The 18,621-nt window shown below is 41.1% G+C and overlaps 1 protein-coding gene across 4 annotated transcripts in view; it reads right to left on the bottom strand.

Annotated features, from left to right (window-relative positions):
* Positions 1-2,380: 2,380 nt before the first annotated feature.
* Positions 2,381-18,621, bottom strand: part of GATA6 (GATA binding protein 6) — a 30,500-nt gene continuing 14,259 nt past the window's right edge. For all 4 annotated transcript variants that reach the window (XM_053912737.1, XM_053912735.1, XM_053912738.2 and 1 more), the window contains exon 7: positions 2,381-3,738. In XM_053912737.1, coding sequence (XP_053768712.1) covers positions 3,568-3,738 — 171 coding nt within the window. In that variant the 3' untranslated portion in view covers positions 2,381-3,567. The remainder of the gene's footprint in view (positions 3,739-18,621) is intronic.

Below are 18,621 nucleotides of genomic sequence, written 5' to 3'. Positions count from 1 at the left end.
CACACAGAATCCAACTTGAGGCCTCAAGTGGCCAGAGCTCTACAGAATTTTTATCTGTAAACCGTTTTCAAAGATTTGATCTAGCAAATTTATTCGTAGTTTTCATTTAAAATTACCAAACTCATGTCTGACTGCCCTTTAGAGCTTCCAAACAATAGGAGATTGGCAGGTTGACTTGCTAATTCAACCCTGAAACAAAACCCATTTTAATTAGTGAGAACTGCCTTATTCTGAATATTTGGTACCCGCTCTCAACTCTTAGCCTCCCCCTACCCACACACACACCCCTAGTATTTGCTTCTCAGAGTCACAGGGACCTGTCCACCCCATGGACAATGCCAGGGCATAGAGAGAACTTAACACACCGAAGCCACCACACTGCCCCAAAACGAAAGCAGCCTGGGATCTGGCATAGGCACCAAAGACTTGTTGTATTGCCCTTCCAGCAGTTAACCTATCTATAATCTGAAATTACATCAATTTTCCAAGGACTGGGGAAAACATTTCCCATGAGCAAGAAGTTAATTTATTTGCAGGGGGAAATGAATAGCTCCCTTTGCTTTCCTGACCCTCCCATAAGCACCAGGAAACAACACAAAGTGACCCTGAAGAGAAACCCCAGACAGAGCCTTCAGTTATGTAAGATGGCCTAAAATCAGCCAACAGTGACAGAGGACATAAATTCTGCAGCCCACAGTAATGGGTCTGCCGACTCTTGAAGCTGAGGGGCACCATCTACGTAAGTGTACTCCTTAGTGAGAAGTGACTTGTTTTCTGTGCATCGTACTCTGGGGGAGGGGGTGCCGAGATCACATGTTTGGAAGAAATGGTCGAACTTCCACTTTATACAATCACAGGTGAGAAAGTTCCCATTGAAAAAACCTAGATCAGTGGAGTTCACTGTATTAGGACAGGCTACAAGAAAGCCTCTCCTTCTCCTTCTGCCCTTATAGTCATTTATTTCATGAAAGCTGGAATTCTTTTCCCCTTCGTGTTCTAAAGAAAGAGGAGCTTTAGCAACCTAATGGCACTTTAGGATTGGAAGTAGCAACATCTGAGACCATCCCCAGAAAAAAAAGATCATTTGGAAGCCCCAATAAGAAAAATTCATTTCCCAATCAAAGCACATTAACTCTAACAACTGCCAACCCACCAGAAAGCACTCAAAGTAATGAAAACCGTAAGAGGAAGGAGGGGCAAAAATGAGGGGATAATTTTCTTTTGCTGTCAGACCAGCCCTGTTCTATTAAACAATCAGCTGAACTCCCACTGTTATCTCTCAAGCATCCTCCCCATCCATCTCTGCCACGGCCTGGGCTGGGGGGATCCCCCGTATCACTCTCCCCAGCATTGCTGAAGAAGTGCAGGTGAGCTGAGACACATCAGATTCTCAGACCACAAACCTCTGATTCTGCACAGGGACTAAGACATTCCAAACACCCATGTGGTAGGAGTTCCTGCCACTCTTCTTCAATCAAGTTCACACTCAGGGCTTACTATGCGCCAGGTCCTGTGCTAAGCACTTTATATATACTCTCTCCTATGAGTTGTGAGCGGTGTTACTGGCATCATTTTACAGATGAGAAACATGAGTTGAATAACTTGCCCAAGGTCACAAAGCTCGTGCATGCAGAGCAGGACGTGAAGCCTAGTGATCTGACTCCAGACCCAGCACTCTTAACCATTGCTCTAGCCCACCTTATGGTTTCAGAGTGCACGTGCGCTTCAGCGGCTTCCCCAGACACACACATACCCCAGCCCTGAGTCTGACTTCCAACACCACCCCACCACAAAGGAACACCCACAGAATGGCTGTAATCATGAAAAGAAGTCAAAAATGCCCCACACGTTGGAGCCAAAATGAAATTACACCATTGTGTTGTGGAACAGCTTCTTGACTTCCTGAAATCCACCCAACAGTGAAGAAAAAAGCAGAGACTGTTCAGACCATTTCATATCTTCTGGTGAGTGAAAAACTTCAACCTCAGATAAGCTCTGAGACTTAGTGGCACTTTGCAAAAGGGAGGTTCCAGAAATGAGACCGTTTCTAGACTATAAAGTATATTTCATTCAGAGGGAAGGAACTCTGGACTTTTTCAATGTTTTTAAGGGCTGATCCTAATGAGAATGCTTATAATCTCAGTTAATAAGATACAATACAGGGTCCCTTTCACTTACAAAAACTGTCCCCAATGCAAATTGAAAGTTATAACTCCATGGGCCGACTTCAAATAAACCATGTTATAAAACAGCTCCAAAAGGACAATTCATTGAAAGGAAGACTGTAAGGCGATTTGCAAACCTCACATGCACTTGTTTTATATGAATATCTATAGCCACATACATTATCAAAATGAAACTAAAAGGGAAGGAAATTCACTTACAGAAGACAAAACAATACCCTTTTTATTTTTAAAACTCTGGTGAAATAGGTTTCCATATGACATCCCATTTTTAAAAATTAATGTAAACCAACCTGCCTGTGGGTCAATCACACTATAGAGACTTCATCTCGGTGTGTACAGATGCCTAGAGTATTTACAAATGCTGTCTGTTAGGTAGTAAAGTTTTGTTGCAAATTTTCCAGCACATAGTCCACAGTAAAATGAAGGGGGGATATTGGTGTTCTTGTATAAGAATTCTTAACAAATGAATAGAGGCAATTTTCCTGAGAGAAGATTTGTTCTTGAAATACTTTAACAATTGGAAATACAGAAATGGGATGTAGTTGTAAAAGAAGCATAAGAATGTCTAAGTTAACATTTTTTCTTTTAAATTATTTAAGTACCATTAAGTTAAAATGTTTACATTCATTATAAAAAATGTTGTTAAATCTTATGCAAATGATTTAACACTGATTGCTGCAACGCAAATTGCACTTTAAAAAAAATTATTGTATACATGGAAGAAAAATATCTTGTTTGCTACCCTGTTTACAAATTCCGACTGACTTCAGGTCAGTCACACGATATGAACTTTGAGAAATGTCAGTCACAGTGTACGTTACAGTTATAATGCAGTCTTGCAAACTGAGTGATATTTTTGACAAGTGACCTCATGAACCGACTCAGCCTCCAGAGATGTGTACCAAATGGCCTCAAATGGTCTTCTTCGTGAACACATGTGAAATCTGGGTGTGGAAAGGCATTAATAAATTCTGGAATAACCAAAACCGATCAGAAGAAGCACATGATTTGGGGCAATACACATAAAACCTTTTTTAAAAATCTCAAAATTCCTTAGCAGGCAAGGCCCCAGTCCTGGTCCAGATTTCTGGAAGTGGCCCAGCAGATGCCCTGGCAGACCCACAGGTAAGCTGGCTGGAAGTGGCCCGTGCTGCGGGGCTGCACCGGCCTTCCCAGGAAGCACTCTGTCTTCCCCCTGGCTCTTCACTGACAGGGGCTGGCTGGTAAGGCAGAGCGAGCCTCTTGGGAAATGCATCTCTTTCAAAATAAAGGCACGGAAATCACGCGTCAGAGGAATGTTCTGTCAGCATACTCGCCCCGGTTTGCACAGTGTGGCAGAATCGCGGGTCCCGAGGGCCCTCCCCTGCTCCAGGCAGTGGGCTCAGGCCAGGGCGAGGGCGCACCATGAATCCTGTCTCACCGAGGAGGATGTGACTTCAGCCGGTGAGGCGAGGCTGACACCTATGTACAGCCCATCTTGACCTGAGTACTTGAGCTCGCTGTTCTCTGGGTTCGTGCTTTCTCCTGCGCCAGACATCACCGGGGCACCCGCCTGGCAGAAGATGGGGTCAGAGAGGAGGAGACAGAGAAGGGGAGAGAGTTATCAATAAACCCGTCAGGCATCATGCTCCTGCTAGGTAAACACTCGGGGACAAACGAGATGGGCAGTGCAGCCAGAACGAGGGCTGTTCACTGTGCTGCACGGGGCCATCGACCTACCCTGGAGATTTAAGCTCTCAGACACATTCTCCTGTTATCTGGAGAACTCACAGCAGTAACCACACAGTAACATGTGCAGCTGGACAAAAGTAGAAAAGGAACGGGAGGAAGCCTATTTGTAAAGAGTGCCAACCCTGAGATCTCTGACAGTTAAACAAGCCATACCACACAGGTAAACAGACCCTAATGATGCCCACACAAGCGAGTCATTTCAAGAGAAAATGCAGAGCATTGCATATACACACTCACACACACGGCAGAGCCACAAGGCTTAGCAGTTATGTCAAAGTCTAAAAGAGAAAGCTACACAGCTCAGCAAAGCCTGATAAATGAAATTTTTGAGCACTGACTTTATGGAAAATTAACCCAGCATATATGGGTTTTAATATCTACCTCATTTACTTTAATTCTTTCCAAGAAGAATGGGCTATGTTTGAAGCAGATCACATTATAATGAAAATGCTAACATCCTATATCTGTCACGATTGTATAAAATTACTTTTCAAAGCAAAAGATTACCTTTGTATTGTTTCATTCCTTCCTTCCATCCAAATGAGAAAGGCCATGTAGAAAACCTATCATTTATTTCATATAATTTAGTAGGATCAAGCCACAATAACTAATCATGTTTAGACTATGGTTTGAGAAAGTGGTTGCATTTGACTCCTTTAAAAATCCAGCCATAATCTCATACGTTTAAATCCTGCCTTTTGCCTTCTCAAAGCTCAGAAGCCTGTCATTTCCTCTGTGCTTTCAGGGTTCTACCCCATAAATTACTGGATACTTGTTTTTTGACACAGGTAGAATATTTTCTACTTCTCAAAGCATATCTTTCTTTTACATACATAATCCCATTAAATCCTTAAAACATGTTTCTGGCTGAATTGATGTTACACTTCAGAGAAAACACAGGGCACCAGACACAGGCTGAACTGAACGGAAGGTGCGCCGAGCTCCCTTGGCTCCTGAGGCCTGGTAATCAATGTGGTCCTTCTCTTTCCTGGATAAAATCTGGTTTTCTTTCTAATCCTCAAAATAACCACATGAATTACTCAAAATAACCACATGGACATGGACAGCAGAGTGGGGATTGATAGTGGGAGGGGGGGTGGGCTGTGGGGGGGAGGGAAGAGGGAAAAATTGGGACAACTGTAATAGAATAACAATAAAAACAGTTAAAAGTTAACCACATGATGCTAGGAGGTGGAACTTCAGGAGGTCTGACCATGTGACTTCCTGTCTGCCCATCCCAACGTCCTAGCAGCTAGACAGACCAAATCCAGCCCCTTTATAGGTACCCAGTTCTTCCTTTTCCTAGGAAAAATTAGTGTCTGTAAAAACAGCAACAACAGTACCCCTATACCCAAACTTCTTTTTAAGTAACACAAACTAAAAGACTTAAACTGAGGGCTTTGGGTGCATAAAAAAGCAAATTTCAAAAAGTCACTGATATGCCTAAAATTTTAAATAGACTCTTATGAAAATTTTGAAATAGCTGAAATAATCCTGTCAAACACACAAAAGCTATGGTTACACATATGAATATGGTAACTGCCCTGACCAGTGTGGCTCAGCTGGTTGGGAGTCATCCCACAAAGCAAAAGGTTGCCGGTTCAAGGTCGGGGCACATGATTAGGTTACATGTTCGATCCCAGTCAGGGCACATACGAGAGGCAACTGATTGATGTTTCTCTTGTGCACTGATGTTTCTCTCCCTTTCTCCCACCCTTCCCATCTCTCTAAAAGTAAATAAATATTTTCAAAAATATATAGTGATTAGCTTTAGCTCTTAAATCCAAAATCCCCACAATGAGCAAAGCCAATGTGGATCCAGATTTTTAACCCCAAAGAAATAAACAGAAGGGTGATATTAGATTACAAAAGGACTCCTCATTTTAGAGTCTTCATTAGCTATTATACAGCTAGTAGAAAGAGGGAGTTCTTTTTAAATGATTTATGCCACATTCAACTTTGTATTGATCTATTTATTCCCCCAAAAAGCACATCTGCATTTATCTGACTAAATCTGACTTCATCATAGCAAGTACTATCTCTGAAATGAAGAGGGTGCCTGTACTGGCCCAGGAAGCAGCCCACCTCAAATGGCCACAAGTGCTAAGGACAAGTGTGGGCTTTCAGGTAGTGTCCTGGTTCTGCCACCCATAAGTGTGGCCATCTCCCTGAGTCTCTTTCTCCATAAATGGCTGTCTTACCTGCTTCAAGTATGGCAGTGATGATTATTGAGATGTTCGTAAAAGCATCGGCATGACACCCTGCCATGGTGAACATTCCACAGAAAGAAGATACTGTTATTGGTGAGGAATGGGTGTTCAGAATGGGAGGCATGCAGGACATGGGAAACCTGTTCACAGGGAAACCAGCTAAGACAGAAGCATTAAGTAAAGGAGTCAAAAGAGACAATGTGGGAGAGGTAAACTAGAAGGGCTGACCTGACACTTTCTGTGCCTCAGTTTCCTCACTATAAATGGAAAGAAACAGAGAAACCTATGTGTAAGGTTGTGCAAGAATTAAATTTGTTAATACATGTAAAGCTTTTACATCAGTGTCTGGCGATGGTAAAGACTACGTAAGTATAAGCTCCTATTAGTAGTTTATTATCACTGTTAAGGATAGAGTGTAGACCTACCTTACTCTCCCAATTCTGTTCTTCACCGGGTGAATTACTACCATCACTGGGTAGGAGCAGTGGGAACTCAGAGACCTCAACAATGACCTTATCCTAATTGTTAGAGACAGCTCTTTGCAAACAAAAAGAAACAAAACGAGGTGCTTCCACAGCCCTTCAAAAGGCTCACTGGTCCTTTTTCAAATAAGCCCCATTAAAGAGATCTTAATACCTTGATTATTATTCTTACACCTGAGCAATAATTCCAAAAGCTACCAGTTGAAATACCTATTGTCTTCAGACAAAAATGTTAAGCTATACAGCAGACCAAGAGTCCTATTGTCAATGGACGAGAGAACCACAAATTACCTTAGCGATGACCTCCTTAAAAACAAAAATCAGCTCTAAGGGGTTAATATACAAAATTTATGAAGAACTTATACAACTCACCACCAAAAACAAAGAAACAAACAAATTAAAAAATGGGCAAAGGACCTGAATAGACACTTCTCCAAAGAGGACACACACATGGCCAATAGACATATGACAATATAGTCAACATCACTAAACATCAAGAAATATAAATTAAAATTACAATGGGATATTGCCTCACGTGCTAGCAAGGATGTGGAGAAAAAGGAACCCCTGTGCACTGTTGGTGGGAATGCAGATGGATGCAGCCATTGTGGAAAACCGTACCAAGTTTCCTCAAAAAATTAAAAATGGAACTGCCTTACAACCCAGTGATTCCACTTCTGGGAATGTATCCGAAGAAACCCCAAACACTAATTTGAAAGAATATATGCACCCCTATGTTCACTGCAGTGTTATTTACAATTGCCAAGATATGGAAGCAGCCCAAGTGTCCATCAGTAGATGAGTGGATAACAAAGCTGTGGTTCATTTACACAGCAATACTACACAGCTGTAAAAAAGAAGGAAATCTCACCTTTTGTGACAGTATGGATGGACCTGGAGAGTATCATGCTAAGTGAAATAAACCAGTCAGAGAAAGACAAGTACCATATGATCTCACTTATATGTGGAATCTAATGAACAAAATAAGCTAACAAATAAAATAGAAACAGGCTCATAGGCACAGAGAACAGACTGACAACTGTCAGAGGGGATGGCTGGGGGGCTGCTTAAGAAAGGTGAAAGGATTAAGGGGAAAAAACCTCATGCAACAGTATGGTGATTACCAGAGGGAAAGGCAGGTGAGGGGAGGTAGAAGGAAAAGGGAGGATAAATGATGATAGAAGGAAACTTGACCTGGGGGTGGTGAACATATAATACAATTTACAGATGATGTATTATAACATTATACACCTGAAACCTTTAATTTTACTAAACAGTGTCACCCCAATAAATTCAACAAAAATAATAGTATATATATAAACATATGTGTATATGTATACACATATATAATCAGCTGATTTGAAATCAAAAGCAACATCTGAGTCTCTCAGAAAAAAACTGGAGCAAATACTTGTGCTTAAAGCTTGAGAACCACATTTGCAAATGGGGATACACTATTAAAACATAAAATACCACAATGTAATTCCAATTATACCTCAATAAAAAATAAATTACGATTTTTATGTAATGATACATAATAAGATCTGATAAAATTGTGATAACCCCAGGTCCCGCATCTGTGGCCTGCAGGGCTGTGTTCTGATACACACCTTAGAAGGCAGTTAGCAGAGACATCAAAAACTTTATGCCCTACTTAGCTCTGTAATTTCACTTCTGAAAATGCATTATAAGGAAAGAATTTTAAGGAAGCGAAAGGCTCCACACAGGAAGACTTCCATTGCAGGTTTACTTATAATAGTGGAAACCATAGAAATAATCTACTATCTAATAATATGGGAATGATTTGGAAAAGCAAAGTATATCCGCTCAATAAACTATTATGCAATTATTAAAAATAATCATGTAGCAAAATGGAAAAACTCCTGTAATGCAATGTTAGGTGAAAAACAGCAGGATATAAAATTTCTTTGTCATAATTACAACTTATCCATGAACACACCAGAGTATTTCGAGGGAACCCAGGAGGGCATTTGAGAGGAGACCATTTGAGAAAGCCCAACCTATTAGCCAATTATGCCTTTCTTTGCATATTTATAAGTACTGTTGGGGAAGAACAGAAGACACCAGCACCAGAAACATGAGGCACAAGCACTTGAGGAATGAGCCAGCCTGGAGGGAGTCATAAAGTAGCAAGAAAATATAGGGAGGAATCAGAGTGGAAGCACTAACAGAGAGAAGGGTGGGTCGGAAGGGGCCCCATGTACCCCAGGAGTCACCTCCATATCACCTGGCACAGGCTGGAACTCTGCCATCCATGCCCATGTGAAACAGTTTCACATAAGTTGAAGCACCAAACACACTACATGGGTTCACCAGTGGAACCTGAGCTCTTGAAACTGGTGTTCTTCCTGCAGAAGACTACAATTGACACAACTCTCCTTAAGAACTCTGGCTTGCCATGTCATTATTCATCTAAGTGCCTTTTCCTCATTGGTAGTATTCAAGACCTACCTAATGAGAATCAGTACAGTTTGGGGGAGAAACTTTTTGTGACCCTGGACCCAGTACACACACACACACACACACACACATACACAAATACGAGTATAAATTTCAACTGGTTACTATGTCTTCCCACATCTAGTTAAACCCTCGAAGGACTTTAGCGCAGATCAGATACCTCAACAAGCAAAAGCAGACACCTCGCCAACCTACCCCACCAAATGTTTCTGAACAACAGTACAGAAGAGCACTCAGGAATGCCTATAGCTGAATCATCCTTCCTCCTTTCAGGGAGCTCGGGCAGGCGGAGGTCCTCACTCTTTCTCTGATCAAAGTGCAGTGAGGGTGGAGCAGAAATCTGTTCTGTGTTTCCATTCACAGCTTATCTGCCCTCCACCCTCCCACAGACAACTGAAAATGGAGGCACTTCCTGTTGAAAAAAATGTGTTATCAGCACCAGTCCCAGCCTGGGCTTAGCACTGAGCGCAGGCCAACTTAGGTGGGAGACGACTGATGGCCCAGCAGCTGGGCTGGAAAACTCCCTCCTAAAGGAATAAATGACTTCAGGGGCAACTCGGCTGCTGCCGACGGGGACACGGAAAATATCCACTAGCCTGTGAAATAGGCACACTTCAGCTTTAGATCACCGGATATTTTGCCTGTGAGAATAAATCTTTGTTCGTTTTCAAACATATATCTGAAAAGTCAAGGACTTCTGAATTGATAAACTCAGGAAGTTAATGCCCAGCAGTGCCTGATCACCAACATTACCAGTTCTCTTTCTTTGCCTTTATGGCACATACCCCATAACAGGCAGACCCTGCGACAGCCTCCAGCGGAGATGCCCAGGGAGGCAGCTCTGGAAAGGCCACACATCTGAGTAAAGAAACCCTTCAAGGATACAGCCTACCTAGAAGAACAGCGTAAGTTCTCTGGCTTGTGAATTATAAACATGCGTTTCATTTTTTAGAAAGAAAAGCAGTAAGCAGTCGACAGGGATGTGCTCAGTTCTCCATGCTGCAATCTCTCAACGCAGCCCCGATCTGAACAAAGAAAACACTGCACCCCAGGCAGGTTGGGGGTGACCATGTGATCATTTCCAGAGCATGAGACTTTGATGATGATCACCACTGCCTCCTCAGCTCGCATTCAGACTCTCGACTTCCATGGCCTCTGATCTGTCCTTCCTACACATCTGAGTAAGTTTGTGGTTACAGCTTTTTCTTGTGTGAGGGGAAGCCAGCCGTCCCTCATTGCCAAAGCTCTCCTCTGCTTTTATAACCTCTGGGTTAGACTCTCACAGTGCTTGATAGCGGCCTTCCTCAAAAGAAAAAGTAAAAACTACATGTAAGTTTCAACAAAGAAACACTTTCAGATAAATCTAAACTTCCACCCTAAAAACAATGCTCATTTCAGTTTGAATGGAGGTAATAGAACCAAACAAAAAGTGAATTCAAAAATTTCAACACAGGAAGATTCACAAACACACAATGTGTTCTGTCTCCACTGGGAGATGTAAAAATCGTCAATCACAACAAAACCCTCTAATTCTCCAACTGTGGCTCAAATCAAGCAAGACAACGTGAGCACCTTCCCTCATAAGAGGAGAGTCATGGTCACTCCAGCTAACAACTTAACTCAATTTTCAGCAGAATGATATTTTTTTTTTTTGTAATCTAACAAACAAATTCCTTACTGTAGAGCTTGCTGGCTGCCCCCATGACCCCTCTTGCCCCTTCTGGTCCCAAGTAAACTAGGTTTTATCCATACTCTAGGATGCTGCCTTTTCAAGTTCAGAAGAAAAATTCTATACTTACAATATCCTCTGGGCAGAGAAGCAAATTGTTTTGCTCATCTGTACACACTAAAAGAGAAAGCATGTTGTGGTGAAGAAAGGCATGGCCCAAATTTTGTAAGTATTCTGGGGTTGTCAGTAAAATACTAATGTACAAATATAAATTGCAAGGGGGAGGGAGGGTTCGTTCTACAACTTGAAGTCATTAGCATACTGAGAAAAAGTTTTTCTTCTGAAATGAATCAAAACAAAACAGATGACTCTATTCTAGTCTTCAAATTTACTGGTAAAGAACCCTGAGGCAAGATTTAAAACCTCGTGAATTATGATATTTTATAACAAAATTGGCTTTTCAGGAGATTGGGCGAGTGTCTTTATCTCACCATCTCAATTAGAGAAAGCATATCATAGTCCAAGATCCAAGCAGCATTTACAAGAAAGCAGTATAAATATACTAAGTATCATGAGGAATGAAAAATTGTTGCTATCAAAAATAAAAGCAGTACTTAAAATATGGTTACTTTGCTAACACAATAGCTCTCCATCTCTGAATTCCCCCATTAGGAAAGTAAGGATTTATTTCTAATGTCTTGGGATGAAAAACATTGCCAGACAAATAAAGCACATCACTATTAATTTCCAAGATTAAATTTAAATAGCGCTATTCTTCTTGAGCTTCAAAGAGGTCCACAGGCATCTCCCACTTATGCTATACAATACTCCTAAGAACCAGATGGTAGGAATTACTTTTCCCCCGTTAGTAGAGGAAAACAGAGGCTTTACAAAACCTTGGCAGCTTACTAGAGTCACACAGAGCTGCAGCTCAGCGCCTGGCTGCCCAAAACTGTTTCCTTCCAGCTGCTAATCTGTGAACCCCCAGAATAAACTTCATACCATATTCAGGCTTCTCCATCAATCAAGAAACTAAACTTAATAAGAACTTTAAATTGTAAGTATTTATGCTTAATAAGATAAAAATGATGCTAAAGTGTGTGCCCCGACTCTGGGGAAACCACGCCAAGCTACCAACAAACAAAGAGGCAGTGCACTAAGTAAATAAGCATTTAAACATGGGCAGATGCGGACTTGGAATTGTTTACTCACAAGACTCCAACAGGATGTCGAAATCAATACCTGTTGTTTCTTTGTTCAAATCCTTCTTAAAATCTGAAGTGAATAAAATAATCTCTTGGTGCCCAGTCTCACAAATCCCGGCTGCTGGGCCTACTATGGTAAGTAGCAGCATTACAAGTCATAACATCTGCCACCACCTGTCTTTGGAGATGCTTTTTTAAATCATTAAAATTTCAGAGAAAATTAACAGGTAGGTCTAAACATGAACAGAGCTAACACAGTGTATTTAATTCATATTCATTAGATCTTCATATTGCTAGCAACTCTTTTGGCAGACACCCATGAAATGCATAATAAATTACTTTGGTTCCAGTAAAGGAATTCATTTTCTTCAAAGATTCATTTAGCAATAACATTTCAAAGCATTCTAAGCCAAATTTCTTAAATTTGGCCATGTTTTCCCATAACATTCTTTCAAGTTTTGTGACAATTTTGTATATTCTAACAGAGGCATGGAGAAAAAACTGCAAAGAAACTGTCATCCACAAAGAAAAGTTGTGTTCTGCGGCCACAGGAAAAGGCAAATGATATTCTGCCTACACTTATTCTTTACCTCGTATTCTAATGTTTCCAGATTGTGATAGAGTCACTTATTAAATAAATCAGTCCTGCGATAAATTGGTTGAACACATACACTGTAAACTATTTAAAGCACAATAGTTTTACTGTTTCCTAATATACATACAAAGCCATCGGATATTAATGTAATAGCATGTATTTCTAACTACTTTTTATCATCCTCCCTGTGACATGCGCACACGCACACACACATGAAAAAAACCAGGAAAGTCCACAAAAGGCCTTGAGATCAAAAGGAAAGTATGCAAACTCCACATACTTCAAGGTTCCCTGCCAGGGTGACGTGTGACTCTCACAGTGAAGGCCAATGTGGTCAGACAGGAACGTGAGTTATTAGAAGGGGCTGCGAGAGAAGTAAGAAAGGGAGCCTGGCACATAGGGAGCGTGAAGATAAAATGCCAACGAAATATTTATGTTCATGGCTTGTAGCAAGTGGCAAGTGGGATATTAATAACTATGATGATTGGTCAACTCCTGGGAGTGGTAACAGCCCTGGACTGGGAGCAGGAGACGTCGGTTCCAGTCCCGGCTTCAACGTGGGCTTGTTTTGTGACCTTATGGAGTCACTCTGGGCCCTGGTTTATAAATGAGGCAATAATAAGGGCTAACCGCAACTCTCTCTCAGACCCTTGTGGGAGATTAATGACTTTGTAACTTTTTCTATTCATTTAGAAGAGAGTGTCTTGGACTATAAACCCTTGGAGAAAAATTTGACACTTGCCTATTTAAAAAAATGCATTTACAATGATTTTGGAAAAATTAACTGAAGGCAATCTGAACATTCTGAAAAGTTCCAATTAACTTAGCATTCGCTATATATGAATTTAAATCACAGCATTAAAAGAATTTTAATACTTAATATTTTATAAGAATCTTCCTAATCACATTAGAAACATTAATGGTAAATTTTACTTTTTTTTTTTCTGGTACAAATATACAAATAGTATATTTGTACTATATATAGTACACAAATGTCTTAGTACTATAATACATTTCATTAATAAGTTTATTAAGAAGAAAATTTGTACAGTGCGCTCTTTATGTTTGGCCATAAGCAACTCACTTCTCTGGCACTATTTTTCCATCTGTTTCAGTGGGACAATATTTAATGCTGAAAATTACTAATTAAATTAGTCAGATTTAATTAAGAAAATATAATTCCTTCCCTTTAAACATTTTAATATCACATATACTATATATCGCATGTTAATCTAGTATACCATAGTGATAACCTGGTCCAAATCCAAGCCCTTAATATATAACCTTAGGCCTGTTACTTACCTTCTGAGTCTCATTCCTGCGAATAGAAAATGGAAATAAAAGCGCCTGCATAGTAGAGTAATAATTAGGGATTAAAGAGAAAATGTTCATAAAACACCTGGTACATAAAAGTATTGGTAGAAGCTAGGTTCCTGCCTTCCTATGTCCACTATCTTATAAATGAGAAAGTGTGAGAAAGGGAGAAAACTTCTCAAAAGCAAGAGCACAGCTGATAAAATTCAAGACTAATCCACCGATGTCTGGCTTTCAAGGACTCTAAAGGCTCTTGTGGAAGAGTTAAGTAAGGGGCTCAGCAGGAATTGTTTTGTCTCTGTTCTAGCAGACTCTGGAATCAGACCCTCTCTCCATAGCCAAGTTCCTCTAAGTGAAAGCAACTCACACTGTATAAATGACCTTTCAGCTGTTTAATGATTATAGGAACAGTTAATAATAATAGGAACTATTATTTTGTGGCCAACCATAATGCCACAGTAAATTCAATTACCTGGAGAAAAAGACAGTGCATTATAAATTTGCTAATAAAGAAGCAAGCTACAGGACTGAAGTGTTGCTTTCCAATTTTTTTACCACAGGATGCAAATATTTAAAAATCTACATAAATAATTTTAAATATTAACCTGCAAATGACCTAACCTTCCTTCAAAGAGCCTTATAAAGACATCCAGATATCCTAACAAGCATCAGTCCCTAAACCACTGCCTGTAGGCTACAAGCACTTACAGGGGTGCATTAACTCTCTCAAACCACTTCCAACAGAAGATTTAGCACCACACAGCTCAGGAGAAGCACATCTTTTGTCCTGGCTGGTGTGGCTCAGTGGATTGAGTGCCAGCCTGCAAACCAAAGGGTCTCTGGTTTGATTCCCAGTCAGGGCACATGCCTGGGTTGTGGGCCAGGTCTCCATCTGGGGGCATGTGTGAGAGGCAACCACACATTGATGTTTCCTCTCCCTCTTTTCCTCCCTCCCTTCCCTTCTCTCTAAAAAAATAAGTAAATAAAATCTTCAAAACAAAATAAGTATGTCTTCTGAATAACCTTATTATCAAGGGGTGACTGCAATAAGAAAACAGGTCTAGCTAGGAACATGGCATCTCAGAAGAATAAACGAAAACAGGAATGAAGAAATCTATTTTAGCAAGGAGAAACTGACCCACAGTGGGTAAGGTCCACCCAAAGGCACAGAATCAGCCAGGGAGGAACATGAGACGAGATCCTTGTGTCCGTCTAAGGTCATCTGCCTCTCTTGCGGAAGTGTATCACCAACAATGAACCACAAGGTGAAGAAACTTTTTCCTATCACTAACACACCAAGCCTAATATGTTTCCATTCATGTCATATGCCAGCCACCCTAAACCATCTTGCCCTGAGGAGCCCTGGGGACGGAGAAACTCAACATTATAAGCTGTGAGGTCAGGACATGTCACCAGCTCCAAGGAAGACCTTTTTTTCCCTTACTATCTGTGAGGGGAAACCCTGCTTGTAAAATGTTCAAGTAGGAGCATGCCAGCATTTGTTTATATCAATTATCAAAATACTCCCAGCTAAGAATGTTTTAATTGTTGGGCTCCAGCACAGACAGAAACGCACTTGTGACTGCAGCAGGGGTTAGAGAAAGTCCATCATTTAGAAATGAATGTGGTTTGAGCCCTCCTAATGGAGGTCTCTAGCTTCTACCTATTTTACCAGCCTCACCTGCTGCTTACTCCCTGCACTCCAGCCTTGCTGAACTCCTAAAGCCGTCCCTAAAGTACCATAGATACCCATGCTCCTCTTCTTCCTGAACACCTTCATCCCATTGTTTCCCCCACAAAAACCCAACCCCTTAACTGGAATTTCCTCTACTCTGCGGAGTCATCTCCAGCTCTGCATTCAGAATTCACCACTCCCTGCTTTAGCGTCCTACCATCATTTGTCACTGCTCTAAAGCACTTCCAAATCCAACCAGCAGTCAGATCTATCTGTACCTGCCCCCACAACTGCCACCACCTTATGAAAAATCTCAAGTCAGGAGCCTTGTTTTACTCAGTTGCAAACAGGGCCTCCCATAGTGCAAGGCTTTGTAAATGGAACAAGTGGAGAGCAAATCCTAGTCATACACAGGATAGGGCAAAAGTGCGCACAGTTGTTCTTACTGAAAATAATACAGTAACCGAGTAACACAAGAATAAGCTGTGCCTCGCACACTCACAGCTGTAAACCTATTTTTGCCCCATCCTGTATGGTCAGTGATTTCTTATTCTCAGACACTTTCTGACTGCATTTTTCATCCCCAGATTAATCTTTCCCATCCCAAAGGAAGTTAAGAAATACCTTTTGTCTACTAAAGCCTGGGGATTAAGATATGACGTTTATTCATTATATTTTATATACATGTTATATCCTATGTCATATACATGCTATATCATATATACATACTTTATATATACACATATATTTTGCCTGTGTACCAGTAGTTCTATAAATAATTATTAAAAATTAAAACCTACTTAAGTTTGTATTAAAACTGCAAATATAATGTTGAAGTCATCGGTAAACAAATAATGTTGAAATAAATGGAGATGAATAATACAGGGGTGGGCAAAAGTAGGTTTACATAATACAAATAAACAATACAACAATTAATAAATAAAGAATAAACTGTTTCACGTACTCACGACTATAAGCTACTTTTGCCAAGCCTGTATATATAAAGTACCCTCTAATTTCATACATTTTTAAATTTAAACCATAGGAAAAAGAACAATATTTATGAACTATTAAATCTTATTTGGGAATTGCTGAAATAGAACATGTTAGTATAGTTCCCTTTTGTTATTGTTAGACAACAATAACAAAAAAACCCTATAAAATATAACTCAGTCAATGAACGGCAATCAATGAAAGATTTAACTATTCTTACACTCCACAGAGAATATAAATGCCAAAGAAAATCTGCTCTCTATTTAGGTCAACTTAATACATATTTTTCCATAAAACTATATGTATAAGAAAATTTTAGACACAATGAAAGACTACATAGGGGAAATTTATCTTTAAGTTCAAAAGTCACAAAAAATTAATCAATTATCAAAAATTAAGTTTAACATATGTCTTAACAAAGATTCCAAAGCAACAAGACATGGACTTTTTTAATCCTGGGCTACACAGCAGCGGGTCTTACTGATCTCACACAGAAAACAAACTACCCTCTCTCTACCTGCAACACACACACACACACACCACCCACAGCCTACAACATTGAGCCAATGACCATCAGAAGGAATGTCTTCTTTTTTCCCAGGCAGAGGCCTAGTTAAAACACAAACTGGCAACAAGTATTGAACATAAAGCTAAGACACACAAAAAAGTCAAAGAAATGAGGCTTCAGAGCAGTACAAAAATTATTTTTGTGGCACTTGTCCTAGAAGAATGCCGAATGCTGTGCACGAAGAATCCTGCCCACCCCTTCACCTGCTCAGGAATGAGCCCTGGAGGCCCCTTCCACAGCGGCAGAAGACTCAGCCAGAACACTCAGCCCCTGCCAGGCTAGCTCAGGAACCAGGCCACACCAGAGATCAGTGCCACCACCTGAACATGCCCACACGCAGGGCAGCGCGGGAACAATAGGACTGAAAAGCCTGGTGGGAATGCCTACTGGTGATCTCCTAGAGCTGATTTCTCAGGGAGAATGAAAATAAACAGCAAGTTTGGTTAAGACCTCTACAGTGGCCTGACATCCTTGCAAGTTCAAGATATTAAGGAAATATTCATATATTCAAAAATACTATACAAATATAAAGGAAAGGTAGAGCAGTTACATTGCCCTTTACATCTCTCAGTGGAAGAGCATGTGGCCCCAGTTCCTATCTTCCACTGGATGCCTAAGACTGCCCTTTCTTTTGTAGCTCAGTTGTCCCCATCAAGCTAGGATAACTCTAATTTCCACCAAAGGGGCCACTAGAGATCAATGGGATATACTCATCATCATAGGAGGCTTATTATACACTGAGCCAATGAAGGTGCCACGTACTACATACCAGATACAACCTTGCTATGTGGATATAACATTTTCCTCACTCACAGCCTTTCACCAAAATCCTGCAAGTGGTCAGCACAAACAGACCGTCATGGTTTATGATGTCAGCTCTCCAACATCATAAACCATGACTAAAAGGGAAAATGACACATTTTTGTCAACCCTGTCCCCCTTCACAAGTGCTTCTGCCCTCAGCGCACAGGTAACTCCCCCAGCATGCTCTTTACAGCTCCGCAGCTGCCGGTGGTCACACACACCCAGAAGGCTCTGAAAAGTGCTAGAGGACCAAGAAGAACACACTGGCACTCCCTGGCAGTTACCTGGGGAGATACCGAGAATCTACAATTATTCTTAGAGGGGCAGAGTTTCCAAAGGCAGCCAACAGAGTGGGTCTCTGGGTGAGGGGAGGAGCGTGGGCTATCCACCCCGTACATGCCCACGCACCGGGAAAGCTGTCAGGGAGCGTTTCTGTGGCTGTCTGCAGCTCTCACAGCCTGTTCCTCCGTTCCTCAGAGGCTGCACAAGCCACAGGAAGGATGGGAGCTTACAGCAAAAGACCTTGTGTAGAAGAACTGTTCTCATACCTCCTAATCTCTAAAATCCTGTTGCTTTGCCTGCTGGCCTCAGGGAGGGAATTGAGCATTCTGAGTCACAGGTGAGAGATGCTGGGACACCAAAGCCTAACTCCAGAGGTGCCTCTTCCAGACAGGCCAGGGCCAGACCGGTCCCAGCCTTTTCACTGTT

Source organism: Desmodus rotundus, chromosome 10, assembly GCF_022682495.2.
Source record: "Desmodus rotundus isolate HL8 chromosome 10, HLdesRot8A.1, whole genome shotgun sequence".
Lineage (NCBI taxonomy): Eukaryota > Metazoa > Chordata > Mammalia > Chiroptera > Phyllostomidae > Desmodus > Desmodus rotundus.
Note: the sequence above shows the minus strand (reverse complement) of the source record. Positions and strands in the feature narration are given on the sequence as shown.